Source organism: Hermetia illucens, chromosome 1, assembly GCF_905115235.1.
Source record: "Hermetia illucens chromosome 1, iHerIll2.2.curated.20191125, whole genome shotgun sequence".
Classification (NCBI taxonomy): domain Eukaryota; kingdom Metazoa; phylum Arthropoda; class Insecta; order Diptera; family Stratiomyidae; genus Hermetia; species Hermetia illucens.
This window is the reverse complement of record NC_051849.1, coordinates 12,930,081-12,946,489: the sequence shown is the minus strand read 5'-3', so window position 1 is coordinate 12,946,489 and position 16,409 is coordinate 12,930,081. Positions and strand designations below refer to the sequence as shown.

Below are 16,409 nucleotides of genomic sequence, written 5' to 3'. Positions count from 1 at the left end.
CTTATTAGTATTCGCTACCATAAGACCTTGCATTAATGCCATTTTCACAGGAATTTTCCAATCGATTTTGTTCCCTGCAAACAATGAAGCTTTTGGAATAGATAAATATTGAAATCATGATTTCTGACAGGCAATGTACATATTTACATCAAATGGATTCATTTTCTATTTTTCAGAAATTGTCTGTTAAGTTTGTTTGTTTAACAACCAAATCCCAATGGAGCATGATGTTGATATTGATGGCACAGATTAAGTCGTGGGACGAAAACAATTTTCATTCTATTAGCATACATTTATTTCTATTTTCCCAGTCTCCCACAGACACAGGTTTGTTTGTCACGCATTAATGGAAAATCAAGCATTTACACTCATATTGGAAGGCAGGGACAGGGAGGACCAACTAGGGAAGGTTTAGTCGGGGCTCTCTGTCCGCACCCATGCACATTATATTGCATTAAGCGATGTCGAACAGTACTTACTGTACAAGGAGCTTGCATCCATGGCTCGCCATCTATTTGCATTGGAAATGTCTTCCTCGTCGTTATAACAACTTCACTACATTGCGCCAAGCGTCGTCCTGATGCTCTCAATCCAGTCCTTACTTGTCCCATGTGTAAACAATTCTCTAATCCAATTACTTCAATAAGACGATCGCCAAAGTCTGAAATGGTTGAGTGAAAATGGAGAAAAGGATTATTTGATGTGCATGTGTGAGGTAAGGAGCGATAATTGGTATAAACTTCACAGATGATAGCTTCCACTATTGTTGTTTTCCAACTAAGGCTAAATTTCATGCATCAGAAGTGATAGTTGACTTTTGAATAAGGAGATTAGTTGATTTGGAGAGCATAAGGACGAAAATATGGAAAATTAGTTTCTAGGAAACGTTTTGTGCTTACTCTTGGGAGAACTATAACAATATTTACATACATAATTTTACAACAAAATCTACTATTTCCACTACACTACATTTATGTTTAGACCATATCCTTTCAAACATTTTGCAGTCCTTTACCAAAAGCGCTCAGTTTGCATACACAAAGTAAATGCAATCGTTTTCGCTAGGATTACTCTCAAATGAAAATAATATTATTATTCAATATACATTTCCGAGGGGTTACAACAAATAAAGGAGTCAGCTTTTTACCTTCCTATCTAAATTTTGGAAAAATAAATTCAGAAAATAAACAGAAACAGCCAAATTCATTCTGAAAATTAAACATCCTGTGACCTGGTTACGTGCAATTATCCAAATTTCAGAACATCCTGGTAAGATAAATATGAATGTACCGGAAAATTCAGGCATTGCACTTTTAATTAGTTGAGTTGCAACAAATAAATGTAAATATCCTGTGAGCACCGTAAAAACGATGATGCAAATGATGTTTGTATTTGCTTAAGCTGGAAAGCTTGGTTTGTTGTTAAATATAGGAATGTTCTGCTAATTATGGTAGCATTTTGCTTTACTGTCTGTCTGTCTGTCTGTTTTCCGTCTATCTGTCTGTCTAGCTGTCCACCTCCATCTCCTTCCACTTTTAAGGGGGGTCTCTCGCATTGCATCCCATGTAAATCTCGATGTAGGGGTCAAGCAGTGCACTGCAGGATAGACTGATGCAGAACATAGCTCCCTGAGGCCAACCTCTCAACTGGTTAATCAGGCGAAGGCACGTCTCCGAATTACTGAGAGCCAGGTGACTACACCCAAGAAGGGAGAAGTTGGGACGTCAAGCAGTGGATCCAAGGTGAGGATTGGTATACTACGTGGACTACAGTCAACGAACACCACTGCTCAAAGAGCAGGGACCAGCAAAAGCACGTCTGAGATAAATATAACAGACGTCAGGAAGGAGACAGGTCTCAGTGGCGCCGGGGTTAAATGGTACCTGCGCTATCTGAAGGAAGGCCTGAAACCAGAAGAGGCCCTTAAGAAGGCACAGGACAGACCTAAGCCATCTCTACCGGAGCCGAGAAAGCGAGGAGCAGCAGAGATCAGCCCGCATGAAGAGAATGCTCCCAAAAAATCCAGACCTGAACCCAAGGGAGGAGAAAACCCGGGCAGGTCAGGAGTGAAGGCAGGACACAGGAAGCCCGGCATTAGCTATGCTAATACGGTCAAGGGCATTCGACTGGTCATACTGCCAAAAAGGTTTCCCGAGCAAATACTCACTCGGGAGGAACAGGAAATCATTGAGGAACTTGTCGTCAAGCAGATGATCAAGGGTTGGACGTCGAAATTGGTGTTCACCGAGATACGCTTTCGACCAGGCCTTATACTGGTGGACTGCGCGACAGAAGGCACCGCAGAATGGGTTAGAACCATAATTCCTAGATTGCCAGGCTGGGAAGGGGTGGAACTGTCAACATGTGCTGGGGATGATATACCAGGAGCCCACATGGTGACAGTTTTTCTGCCAAAGGCCACGGCAATAGAAACGGAAGACCTTATGAGACTCCTAATTGCTTAGAATGAAGATCTCCATACTCGACTATGGAGAGTCTTCAGAAGCAAGGTGGAGGGAAAGGGTAAACTCCTCACGATCGGGGTAGATGACCGATCCCTGGAGGCATTTAAACGTCGGAGTTGTCATATCAACTACCGATTTGGCAACATACCCGTGCATGTGCACAAGGAAAAGCCGAGGAAAGAGACCTCGGAGGAGGCATCGGGTGAAAAACTTACCGAGGTCCCTGAAGAAGTCGCGGAAGCCATAGAGGCGGAAAGAATTGGATCAACCAGGGAAATAGATCTGCTGCCCAGTGAAGAGCAGAAGCTGGACGACCTAGACCTAGGACTCCTAGGGCTCGGGGTGGACAGCGACGCGCAGGAAAGCGCCATGTCGGAGGAGGAGGGTGACACTCCGACAGTGGAGAAGAGCTCCAAACAATAACGGAGCCAATGGCCAGCACTAGGATAGCCCAGATAAACCTCCACCATACGAGAGCTGCATCTGCAGTGATTGCAAGGGCAAATTCCAAGGAGAACATTGGAATAGTGCTGGCTCAGGAGCCCTGGGTGTACCGGGGACAGATTCGCGGTCTGCAAGGAAGAGACATGCAGGTAATTTGGGACTCCTCTTGTGAAAAACGAAGAGCTTGCATAATTCTCAAAAGTAATTTAATATACATATGACTTTCAGAGTTCTTAACCGGGGACCTTGTGGTTATCCAAGTCTCATTGGAAGCCGGGAGGAGCACTCGAGAGGCAGTTGTAGCATCGGGATACTTCGCAGGAGACGAGAGCCGGGCTCCACCGGAACAAATCGTAAAGCTGACGGAGTATTGCGATGAGAGTGCGTTACCACTTCTTCTCGGCTGCGATGTGAACGCCCACCACGAAGTGTGGGGAAGCAGCGACACTAATCGTAGAGGTGAGTACCTCCTCGAATTTATCCTTAGCAATAAGTTAGAAATATACAACGTAGGGAACACTCCAACATTTGTGACCAGCACCAGACAAGAGGTACTAGATATAACTCTAGGAAATACCCTAATGAACGGGATGGTCAGGAATTGGAGGGTGTCGGATGAACCCTCAATGTCTGATCACAGGATAATCAGATTCGACATTGAGGGTAACTCCGAAATAAAAAGAATAATAAGGAATCCCAAGAGAACGGATTGGGAATCCTACACAACGCACCTGAGCAACAACATTGCCCACCTTCAAGGGGGCGGTGACATCAGGAGCGAACTGGAATTAGAAACGGTGGTGGAAAACCTTAACACAATCGTCATTGACGCATATGAGGCCAGCTGCCCGGCCAAGACAGTCAAGTCATCAAGGGATGTACCATAGTGGAACAAGAACCTAGCCAGAATGAGAACAGAGGTACGGAAACTCTTTAACCGGGCAAAACAAACCGGGGACTGGCGGAGGTATAAAAATGCACTGACTGCGTATAGCAACGCGATCAGGGAAGCGAAACGGAACAGCTTTAGGGAATTCTGTGAAGGGATTGAACAGATCACAGAAGCAACCAGGCTGTACAAGGCTGTAGCCAAAGACGGGGGAATATCCTCTGTCTGCTGGAAAAGGAAGAGGAGACATTCACCGAGAATGAGGAGGACAGGGTACACCTGCTTCTCAGAACTCATTTCCCGGGGTCCTACCCCTCGGCGGCAGGCGACAACAATCTGCCTGACACCCCAACAACGAATAAAAGGGGAAGGAAACAGAGCTGGAAACTAGCAAACGAGGTATGCTCAGAAGCTAGGCTAAGATGGGCAGTGGGAATTTTTAAACCAATGAAATCTCCCGGAGTAGATGGCATTTTCCCAGCACTTATCCAGAGAGGCCTAGGAATTATCTTAGAGTCTCTTCTGAGGGTGGTGAGGGGGAGCATAGCACTGGGTTACATACCAAGGGCATGGAGACGGGCAAAAGTGGTCTTTATTCCGAAAGCGGGTAAAAAGGATTCTTTTCACCCTAAATCTTTCAGACCAATCTGCCTAACATCCTTCGTACTCAAAACGGTGGAGAAGGTCACAGACAACTATATTAGAACTAACGTTCTAAAGCGTAATCCCCTACATCACTGTCAACACGCTTACCGGGCAGGACGGTCAACTGAAACTGCTCTGTATCAGCTGACAGAGGTACTACGGGACGCCATAGAAACAAAAGAAATTGCACTGTGGGCGTTTTTGGATATCGAAGGAGCATTCGACAACACATCGCACACAGAGATACAAGATGCCGCAAAGGAGTGGGAAACACCCTGGCATTCTGGATGGGCAAAATGCTAGAAAGCAGACAAATAGAGGTACAAACAGGTATAAATTCTATTATCATGAACACCACTCAAGGCTGTCCACAGGGTGGAGTACTATCGCCGCTGATGTGGAGTATGGTAGTGGATGAACTCCTGGACGTGTTAACTAATACTGGAATACAAGTCCAGGGCAACGCGGACGACATTGTTCTAATCTGTAGGGGCAAATATGAAGATACCCTATGTGATAGAATCCAAACTGGATTAAGGGTTACTAGCGCCTGGTGCAGGAAGGTGGGACTGCGGATCGACCCAACCAAAACCATCATAGTACCATTCATTAGGAGGCGTAAGCTGAATCACCTGAAAGTCATAACATTACATGATATGGAGGTGAAACGAGAGACAGAGGTCAAATATTTGGGAATCACGCTAGACCAAAAATTACTCTGGAAGGCACATGTCGGAAACACTTGTCGGAAAGCCACGAGGGCTCTGATGACTTGCAGATCCATAGCAGGAAAAAAATGGGGTTGCGGCCCGAAGATACTACTTTATATATATGCTGCAATATACTGCAATAGTAAGGCCAATGATTACCTATGGAGCGGTAATCTGGGCAGAAAGAACCCAACTCAGCACACAAGCCAGGGAATTACATAAGCTCCAAAGGCTGTCTTGCGTGTGCGGCAATGAGGACATGCCCAACGGCATCCCTGGAGGTCCTTCTGGGATTGACTCCTCTCCATCTGCACATACAGATGCAGGCAAGGAGATCAATATTCAGGATGGCCGGTAGTATGAGTGAGGCGGGGAGGTGCCTAAATCGAAGGAAGATTGATATCCTTTCTAGGCGGTATCCCGAATTACTGATACCGAGGGACAACATGACAACGAGGTTTCACTTCGATAAGAAGTTTGAAACACGTTGGAGTAACAAGGCAAACTGGGAGAGCGTGGCTGCGACATACGGCTTAAACCAGCAACTGATTACTTGGTACACTGACGGATCCCTCATAGCAGAGGGAGCGGGTGCCGGTGTCATTGGTCCAAGGAAAATGTACTTTGAGCCAATGGGCAGGTACACTAGCATATTCCAGGCGGAAATTTACGCCATAGACAAATGTGGCTCATTTAATCTCTCACCGATAGCCAAGCAGCGATCAAGGCACTTAGGTCCAACCAGGTGAACTCTAAACTGGTATGGGAGTGCCTTGATAGACTGAATACACTCGGCTCGTCCAACAAGGTCTGGATACTTTGGGTTCCAGGCCATGCTGGGTTTGAAGGCAATGAGGCATCGGATGAACTAGCCAAGAAGGGAGCAGGGATGCCTTTACACGGGCCAGCACCCTTATGTGGAATCGGAAACGGTTTCATGGCTATGAATCTAAGAAACGAAGAGAAACGGTTGAGGGAACTATTTTGGGCGGGCCTACCAGGGATGGAGCAGTCCAGGGTGTTTATTGGGGGATACGAACCCATGCGTACAAAGGATTGCTAAAATCTCACCAAAAAGAACCTCCGAATCATAGTGGGAATTCTCACTGGTCATTGTCGGCTGAACTATCACCTAGGGAAGCTAGGGATATCTACGGACACTGCCTGCAGGTTCTGTGAGGAGGAGGACGAGACCTTTGTGCACGTCCTGGGACAGTGTCCGGCACTTGTGCAAAGTAGGTCGATACATCTGGGAGAACACTTAATACCAGATGCCAAGCTGAAACTTCTGGAAGTGGGGAACATACTAAAGTTCCTAACGGTTACAGGCCTGCTTGAGATACTATGATCAACAGGTACACTATAACCAGTAAAAGGGGCACAATAGTTCTTGAAGGACGCGGTGCGACTTTCCCTTAACAGAATAATAATAATAAATCTCGATGTCTATTCAAGGATTCTGTCACCTTTAGTTCGTCTTTGCTCTTTCAAATAGTTAGACACTTATCACAGTTTATAGGGGAATTATAGGGCTACGTTTCCCAGCACGTCTATGGGGGCATCCTTAGTACAAAAGCTCTTGATGTTGTTCAGTAAGTATTCTGGCCCCTGCTTTGTTTTGCAACACTGTTGTTGCTGTGTTCAGTTGAACGGAACTAACTATCTGTACCTCCCTCAACGATTATCTACCTCGTCGTGGTGAGGGAGCTCAGTAAGAAGGATCCGCTGGAGAACCATAGGTGACACTTAAAGCTTAGCGGTAATTGAAACCCCAAGCCAACGGGGCCCAAGGCTCACAGGGGTTAAGATGTGGCCGTGAACAGTGAACTCTCTAATTTCCACTAGCCTTGTTTCGACAAAAAGGTTCTTTGCCGAGATCGACTTATTTTTCACGGCAAAAAAAAGCCATGGTTTGCTAACTATGAAACAATTGCTTTCCTGAGTCTAGACTCAGATTTTCCACTTATTCAAGTGTGAACTAATCCAATCGACACCCAGTCATTAATGAACCAGCCGAAGCAGTCCCATTCTGTCAGCAATCCTGACTCCGGTCTCCAGTCGGCGCCACCTGTTGAGGCTAATCTCTTGCCTACCGGTAAGTACCTGTCTTCGAGCAACAAACAGTCTCCGGGAAAAGCAATGCCTCCGGGCAAACCGCCTTCTAGCAAACTACAATCTCCGGGTTCTGCCAATGTTGAAAGGAAAGGAGCGTCGGGGGCAGCTGCGGCTAAGACATAACCAAGGCGGCAGCGGTCTTCTGACCATTCCAACTCCTCGACCCGAATGGTAGAAAACAGGGCTCGGCTAGTAACGGCCAAATCTATATTTGTAGCCAAGGATATCGAAGCCGATGAATGGGTCATGTTTGATGACATTAATCCATTCGGTAAGGATTCGGTAAGTCGGTATACACTTACCGAATCCCAGTGAATACCATAAAATGTAACGAATAAACTTTGCCGAAGAATGCATGAACGGGTCGCTCAAAATAGTACTGCCCCCCTTTCAAAACTGTGGGGGGGGCTGTTTGAATGGACCCTGAAGATGGTTTCCGAGCTGCCATCGATTAAAAAGTGCTTTCCTTGGCTTCCAGAAGAGGAGCACAATGGTGCGAAAGTCCTGGAACAATTTGGTGTCCAGAATAACCACAACACCTGTAGTGGAATGCTGTTGGGTAGTAAGGCAAGAGAAAGATAGGCCGGAAGCTTTGCTCACTTTTAAACCGGATATTAAGAAGGTTCAGGAACAAACGGTAGTATGGTTGCCTTTCATCCCTTGGTGGGGCATAGTGGTCAACCACACCTACGAGACACCGATCGTGGTTACTTGCAATGCGCTTCAGCTCCCCCACGGCTTCCCGAGACGCTCGCATTCCTCCTCTACTAATGTCCCCTGCATGGCATAGCCCGCAATGTAATTGTTGTGTGTGACCTATCCGCTGTCACTTCCGTTTTCTAATCTTATCTTACATTGCATACGAGTGGGAAGCCTGTGCGCTCATCAAATTGTTCGTTTGATGTGGTGTCAGGCCAGCGTACTTCGATGATATGACGCAGGCAAGTATTGACGAAAGCTTGGAGTTTTTGAGTAACAACAGAGTTGGCTTTCCATGTGCTACTCCCATGCTCGTGGTGGAAGTCCCCGAGCAATATGCGGAGAAACTTTTTAGCAGTGGGAGGATCAAAATTAGATGGGCAGTATGTAGGTGTCTGGACTATGGACACACGTCAGCAGCTTGCAAGGCACCGGACAGGAGGACAGCATGCTGGAGAGCCAAGGGGGTCATCAAGCGAAGACCTGCAATGAAAGCGAGAGTTACGTTCTCTGCAGGGATCGTGGCGCGTCTGGTGAGAGCGTCGCACACACTGCAGGCTCGGGACGGTGTCCAATCTTCAGGGCGGAATTGGAAAGGGCTTGGGTGCGACCAGCATGATCGGCATTGTACAAATTAACATGCATGAATGAATGAATGAATGAGGCAAGCCTCAGTTAGACTCCAGAGGGAAACGAATTCTGGAAATGGCGGCGAGAACCGGGCTTGTTGTCTTAAACACCGGATCTACTCCAACGTTTCGGCGCCAAGGCTGTGAAAGAAGCATTCCTGGCATCACTTTTGCGTCGGAATCTCTGGCATCATCGGTGGACGAGTGACGAGTTCTAGAAGACCAACCCGACGCTTCTTTGCATGTAGAGTGTGAACATCGGGAAGTTCGTCGAAGCTCTTGGAGCAGGCGGAGCCGCGCTGGACAGCGTTCCGCGGGTGGTAGCGTTGCAGCTAACACCGTCGTAAATTCAGTGATGAATCTGATAACCACGGCCTGTGAAGGGTTCATTCCCCGGAGGGGCCCCAGCCACGACAAATCTTCAGCAGAAATTGTCGACGTACGGAGGGAGTGTCATAAGCTCCGCCGTTTGGCACGTTTACACGCCAACGAGGAGGCATGCGCCATAAAGAGACAGTATAGATCAGCAAAAAGGGGACTCCGCAGGTGATAAATAAAAGCAAACCTCGTGGCTGGCAGAAGCTTGTCAATGAGGTGAATAAGGACCCATGGGGGCTTGGGTATAAGCTTGTCACCCGGAAAATCGGGGCTCTGCGGAAGCCCTGCATACTAAGTACCGACCAGATGGACCGCATTGTCCGGGCATTATTCCCCGGACATACTGAACGGGTTGATGTCAATAGCACGGAAAGTGTCGAGGATTGCTCCTTTTCCACAATGAGGAAGCTCGACGAACCGGTTCTCACTATGAAAAACAAGAAGGCGCCAGGTCCTGATGGTATCCCGACGGAAGTTTACAAACTGGTGTCCCTCCAACGGCCAGATTTGGTGCTTGAGGCGTTTAATGCTTGCTTGAAGGAGGGTATTTTTCTTTGTCGCTAGAAGGTGGCCAGACTCGCGCTGATCAGCAAGGGTAAAGAAGACCCGGAGCCCCCGTTTGCATACCGACCGCTGTGCATGCTTGACATGGCCGGGAAAGTGCTCGAGAAGCTAGTCAGGAATAGACTTGCTGAAGCGATCCATGTTGTCGGGGACTTATCTCCAAGGCAGTTCGGGTTCAGAACAGGGAGATCCACAGTGGATGCTATTATGCAGGTCGTAGATGCAGTTCATCGAGCCGAGGCACACAGCTGCCGGTCTCGATGTATAGTGCTCCTCATAATGCTTGATGTTAAAAAACTCATTCCATGTGCCAAGCTATCTCTTGTGGATATTGAGGGATTGTCTGAAAAACCTCTCCCTGCTCTATGAGACGCTAGAGGGCCAAAAGAGGATGGAAATTACGCCGGGAGCAGCACAGGTATCCATCCTAGGGCCGGATCTCTGGAACACTTCCTACGATAGTCTACAGAGACTGGATGTACCCACAGAGTCGCGCCTGGTTGGTAATGCTGAAGACGCTGCGGTATTTGTTGCTGGACGCACTGTTGAACAGGCGCGAAGCAGACTTAGCATATTGATGTGACTGGTAAGCAGATGGATGAGTGTTTACGGTATTATCCTTGCGCTGGAAAAATCTGAAGTAGTCATCTTAACCAGAAAAAGAATCCCGACCCTGGGTTCAATGTCGATCGACGAGTTGACTATAGAGTCAAAGCCAGCGGTTAAATAAGTTGGTTTAATGCTCGACTTGGAGATGAGTTTCCTCGAGTAAATTAAAGGAGCAGCTGGAGTCTCGGCTTTGAGTTGGTTAATAACGAATGTTAAGGGCCCCATATCTACTGCGAGGCGTCTCCCTATGGGAGCAACGCAGTCGGTTCTGCTCTATGGCGCGGAAGTGTGTGCTAATGCGCTTGACAAGTAGGTAGGTAGGTATCGTAAGCACCTTGTGCAAGTGCAGAGACGGGCAGCTTTGCGTGTCGCGTCTGCTCATCGCGCTGTCTCCGAACCGGCCTTGATGGTGATCGCGGGAGTGATCCCCATTGCCCTCCTTGCCAAGGAGCGTAAAGCTACCTACCGCCGTAGAGGCGAAAACTTAAGAGAGGTGGTTGTCCGTGAAGAACGTCAAGGCAACCTTACCGAGTACCAACTCACTTAGCAAAATGAGCCAAGGGGCAGATGGATTGTGCGGCTCATCGACAATTTAGACCTGTGGCTGAGTCGAACGCATGCGGAGATTGATTGCTTCCTCACCTAACTTCTAAGCAGCCATAGAGATTTTCAGTTTTACCTACATACGATTGGGAAGGCGCTATCTCCTGATTGTGTGTTCTGTAATAGAGTTGCGGACAATGTTGAACACACTTTTTTGTCTTGCGAAAGGTGGGACAACTTTTTTCAGCAGATTTAGGCAGGCACAGGGGAGCTCTTTCCAGACAACCTTGTCAGAGAAATGTTCAAGGGCACTGGCAGCTGGAATCATGTTGCGTATTATGTTTCGGCTCTTCTTATAGCAAAGAAGATTGAATTGGACCGGCGGAGGGACCGGATGGCGAGGGGTTCCTTGAGCTAACAACTCCCTTCCTCTCCTTCGTTGGTGAAAGGGATTCCCTGACTTGAAGGCTCCCAAAGCCAGGAGAGCGGGAGAGCTAGCCCGAGGTAATGTGTCAAACGGTTTCAGGCTAGGTTTCTGGTGAAAGGGAGGTGTTTAGTTGGTAGTTTGACAGCGTACTATTGCCGTGGTCGAACACTCTGGGAGTGAACGCATTCACCTACACTACTGCCAAAATAAAAAGGTAAGAGATATCGTCCCATTCTGTATTGTGGACTAATTGTTAAGTATTGAGCAGTAACTGAGGTTGCTCGTCGATGTCAGAAGGTCGACCAGAGCATAACGGTGCTCAGTCTTAAGTTGTTCCTTGATAGTTAGGCAAAAAATCCCAGGGCGTCCTACCATGTACAATCTGTAGGTTCTGTCAATTATCTTCCTAGCCTTATTGTGAAATTTGACACTTCATTAAAATTCAGGATCAGGATGCAGTCGAGAATTTTTCCACTTTAAGGACATGTAATTTGATTAATATATTCACTAATAGAGGAAAGGAAAGAGAGAGTGATATGAAAATTTCATGCATACAATTTTTTATTCAAGAAATTTCTCACAAGAATTATCACCTAAACGTAAAAAAATTTCACCATGCATGCGAAAAAAAAGGATCACGAGACAATATTTCACAGTGAAATAAAAGTTAGAAAGTTAGATAATATATTACCTTGAATAGCAACTGATAAATCGACTGAATTAAAACTCGTCGCTGACAATTCCTTATCCGTTGACTTTAGTTTCTTGCCCTTCCGGAATGGTCCACCTTTTCGCATTCGTTTCTGAGATAAATGTTCACCCCATAAATTCGAGCCACCATGTGTGTATGGAATATTAAGTAGAGCGATTCCTTGAAGATGTGGTCCATTTGCTAGATCCAAAGATACTCCATCGCACTATAAAGACAATGGAAAGAAGTGGAATAGATAAAAGGATTATTAGAAGGATTTTCGATCTTATTTTCGGAAGCTTTCGTGTTGAGAGCCCTGGGGTTATTTGAACAAGAAGATATTGTGAGAAACGTTTACATTTGCTGTTTGAACAGGATCTTATTTGCTCTTTTCATGAAAAGGAAAAAATTGGAACGTAATTTCATTCAAAAGCTGGACCTCCGAAGGAAAGTTACCAATCGACATGCGAAAGTAGCAAGAATCCTTTTAATCCTGTTCAGAAGCAAGTGCATCATCTCACGTCGAGTTTACATTCCATGGACTTCGAAACATTTTTTTCCAATTTGCCACAATCTCGCTTTGAACTTTACTAAAACTTTCTCAAAAAGGACATGCATATCTGTCTTATAAATCTTGAATCTTACCACAACATCGATATTTTCATGGAGATTCTTGCAGGATGCCGCGAATGTCTCAGACGTTGCATATTCAAAGTACCAAAGCTTGTTCTTCATGCGACTATTGAATTTGTGCGGATTCTTCTCCCGTTCCAAATGGAATTTCACGCAAATTGCTGCATCCTTGGGAAAATAAAAAGGAAGAAAAAAAGATTATATAAAGTAAATAGAGAAAGGACGAATATCAGAAAAAAATTCAGACCAATAGGAAAGATATGAGAAATTGCGGAAATGGAAAATGGAAATCGTTTTCAGTATCAGAATTTTTCTACCGTTCGACAATATCTTAAGGATATTTCCTATTGCAATATTATCGGTCCCTTGCTCGTTGAACATAGTGGACACCAGATATTTTTGTAATTCTGTCGGTTTTGATTGGATGCTCCTTTATGGAGTTCTATAGAAAGCTTGTGGGAATAACTTGTAGAGCATGTTGTTTGCGTTATCATTATTGGTGATTTCAGATTCGAATGGTTTGTCAGAACTAGAGCTTATTAGAGTTTCCCAGACGGAGTTTTCCTTTGATGGAAATGGAATCAAAACATATTTTTTTTTGTTCATATCTTTCAGCCGCTTGATATCCTATTTTTAGAATATATCTTTGGAGTTACATTGCTGTTATATAAATGCGTAATTCGTAAAAATAATAGATGGAAAATATGAAATCGGTTGTAGCTTAATTTTTAGGACTTTATTCTCTTAGCTGAGTTGTCAGAAAATGGATTAACTCCTGTTATTGAACAATGGGGTTATTAGTGTGTATTTTAGATTGGTGGAAGCGCTTAGACCATCGGGAACCACTGCACTCGGCTCCTCCTTGGGCACTGCCTTGTAGCGGTGCATGGGAAGTACGAACTTGGACGCCATTGTGGATTTGCCTCCGCCGCTGTATTAATGGCCGCAGTATCTTCAACAGATGGCCTGGCGCAATCCGTTTGCGTGGTTCCGTCAAGTGGAAGCGCAATTTGCGTTGGCGGGCGTTACAACGGACGCCACTGGGTTTAACCCTTAAGCGCTCTCGACGAGGAGACCATAGAGACTGGGCGTTGGCGGGCGTTACAACGGACGCCACTGGGTTTAACCCTTAAGCGCTCTCGACGAGGAGACCATAGAGACTGATTCGGACGTGCTTGACGAGTCCGCCTGAAGGAGCAGTTAATAAGACGCCTTTCAACGAGTGAGGAGACAAAGCTCAATCACTTGCTGAATGAACTGTCTTTAGGCGACCGTACCCCCAGCCAATTGCTTTGTGAAATGAGGCAATTGGCTGGGGATAAGGTTGGCTCTGAGCTCCTGAAGTCTCGATGGCTTCAACGACTCCCGGAGAGCACCCGCGCCACTTTGGCCTGCGCGGACTCGGAATCGCTGGAGGTGTTGGCCGTCACAGCGAACAAGGTACTGTGGTCGCGGAAGTACCTCGGGACACGACTCGGGAAGTTGAGGACTTAAAGTCGATGGTGATGACATTGGCTTACGCGGTCACCAAGCTCGCTGCGACAGTCGGTAGTTTAGTTTACTGGGGGAGCCGCAGCTCCGAGCACTCAGGCCAATGTTAGGCCCATTGTACTATCCCCGTAAATTGCCTATTCAATGGCTTCCTGCCTACGGTGTTCGCAGGCTTTAGCGAATCTGAGAACATTCTCCAGAGGCAGAGAGTGTGCAGATCCTTCAATGAAGAAAACCTTGCCAAGGTGTCTTCGTCTGAGATCTGGGGATGTCGGGCAGCTGCATAAAAAGCCCCAATACCCCAATATTTTCCATATGGTAGTTTCAGGAGCAGTGTCTCGTCAAAAGCCCTACTAGGTTTTTCATGTCCCACTTCTTAAGGAACAACAAAAATGCCACTCTAGTGGCCCTAGGCTCTTTCACAAGGATTTTCGCTTGCCGGCAAGAGTCCAAATTTCTCCACTCGGTTGCGTGAATCCTTGCAATTTCAACCTTCAGAGTAGAATTGACAGTAGATGGTCGGATTCCAAGAGCTGGTTCTGGCCCGACCATTGTGGATCCAGACCCTCGGCGAGCCAGTCTGTCAGCCTTCTCATTACCGGCCCCGGCACCCACATCAGGAATGTTTCGTTCAGTCGGCCAAGTTTCAGCAGCATCTGATGACAACTCCACACCAACTGGCTTGAGATGTCGTTGCCATTTAGCGCTGATAATGCCGCCCGACTGTCGGAACAGATTCGAATAGTGCGACCCCTCCATTTTTGTCGCAGACATTCTTCAGCTGCCAATGAAATGGCATATATCTCCGCCTCCAGCCAGTTCTATAATCGACAGTTCGCTCCGAGACTTCGAAGCGAACAGACGTTACGCAGAGTATAAGAAAAATTACAGTGCGCGGTGATTTGTTGAAATCACTAGTTCCGAAAAGTAAAAAGAAAAAGTGAAAAGTGAATACCCAGAGTGGAGCAAGATACCTGAAGGAAGTATCGTCCAGTGCACATTATACAGTGCATCTCAAAATTTTTGAGACACTGTATAGTGTTTCTGAAAAGGTAAACTACAAGAAAATTTTTTGTTATTTCAGATAGCAGCGGAAGAAGACCTACAGGCACGCAGGACGGGCTTGGGGACAAGATGTCCGCCAAGAGGAGTAAAGTGATACTCCCAGGCGAAATGTCTTCCGAGGAGGAGGGGAGCACGGGCCCCGAGGTCAACGAGGTTGCTTTGGGTCTGCAAAAGGAAATTGCAGACCTGAAGTGCGAAAGAGCGGCCATGGCACAGCAGTTGGAGTGCCAGCAGCTGCTCATCAAGCAACTGCAGCAGAAGCTAGCGTTGCTAGAGGAGACGGTCCGCTCTGGGCCGGCACCAGCACAGCAGCAACAACAACAGCAAGAACAAAAAGAACAGCATCAACAACAGCAACCGCATCAAAAACAACAACAGGAGCAGCAGGAAGCCCTCGCAATGGACATCGTGGGACCCCTGCATCCTTTCCTGAGGTCATCATCGACGAGGACCCCTTCAACTTTGTCCGGAGCCGGAAAAGCATTAAGAAAAGTAAGGTTAGTGCGAAAATTGTAACCGCCCCACCACAGCCACCACAGCCATCCGCAAATCCTTCCCCGTCCTTGAAAACCAAAAAGGTCAAAATTCCAGCCATTACCGGCTACAATTTAAACGTGCCCCATTTCCTCCGACTAATTAAAGCCAAGGGATTGAAAGCATCCCTAAAAAACACGAGGGCGGATAGAACCCTCATCTTCACGGAGACGGCGGAAGAACACGCCCAGGTCTTCGCGCTCATGAAAGAGCAAGGGCTTAACGCCACAACCCGGACCCCGCCTTCTTTGCGAAATCAGTCCCTAATTATCCGAGGGCTCCACAGGGAAACGGACCCCACGGTCATCCTGCAGGAACTGCAAGCCGACCACCCTGAGTTCAAACTCAACACGGTGGCGAACTTGGTTACCCGCAGAGACAAAGCTCTGCATAGAGAAGTCCCCACCCTCCCGATGAAATCTCAATCGGGACTATTTATAGCCACGTTCGAGCCCTCTCAAGAGCTCACCGAAGTGATGAAGGTTAGATACATCCTTCATCAAAAGATCTCCCGGCAAAAAGTCATGAGCTTCGAAGAAGTGCAGTGTTACAACTGCCAGAACTTCGGACACATTGCGCAAAACTGCACAATAGTACACAGATGTGTCAAGTGCTCGAAAGCGCACCCTCGTGGGGAATGCACGAGGACTGCAGCGGGTGCCCAGCTTATAAAGAAATGGTAGCTAGGAAGAAAGCTGCCAAGCAAAGAAGAGCGAATGAAAGCTCCCGAGCCAAGCACGCAGTGACACAACTGTCACAAAGCTTGGCCAGATCCAGCGTATCGTACGCGCAAGCTGTCAGGAACTCTGCACCAAGAGTGGAAGCACAACCTGCTCCCACCCCCGCACCAAACGCCTTCCGCGAATTGGTGCAATCTC

At 46.9% G+C, this 16,409-nt stretch overlaps 1 protein-coding gene across 4 annotated transcripts in view; it reads right to left on the bottom strand.

Annotated features, from left to right (window-relative positions):
* The window catches only part of LOC119661393 (diacylglycerol kinase 1), a 331,394-nt gene that overhangs the window by 18,336 nt on the left and 296,649 nt on the right, over positions 1 to 16,409 (bottom strand). For 2 of the 4 annotated variants that reach the window (XM_038070718.1, XM_038070719.1), the window contains exons 18-20: positions 12,454 to 12,609; positions 11,809 to 12,034; positions 480 to 739 (exon numbers count right to left, since the gene is read on the bottom strand). In XM_038070718.1, the coding sequence (XP_037926646.1) occupies positions 480 to 739; positions 11,809 to 12,034; positions 12,454 to 12,609 (642 nt within the window). The remainder of the gene's footprint in view (positions 1 to 479; positions 740 to 11,808; positions 12,035 to 12,453; positions 12,610 to 16,409) is intronic. The other 2 variants (XM_038070721.1, XM_038070720.1) reach the window with 1 other exon arrangement.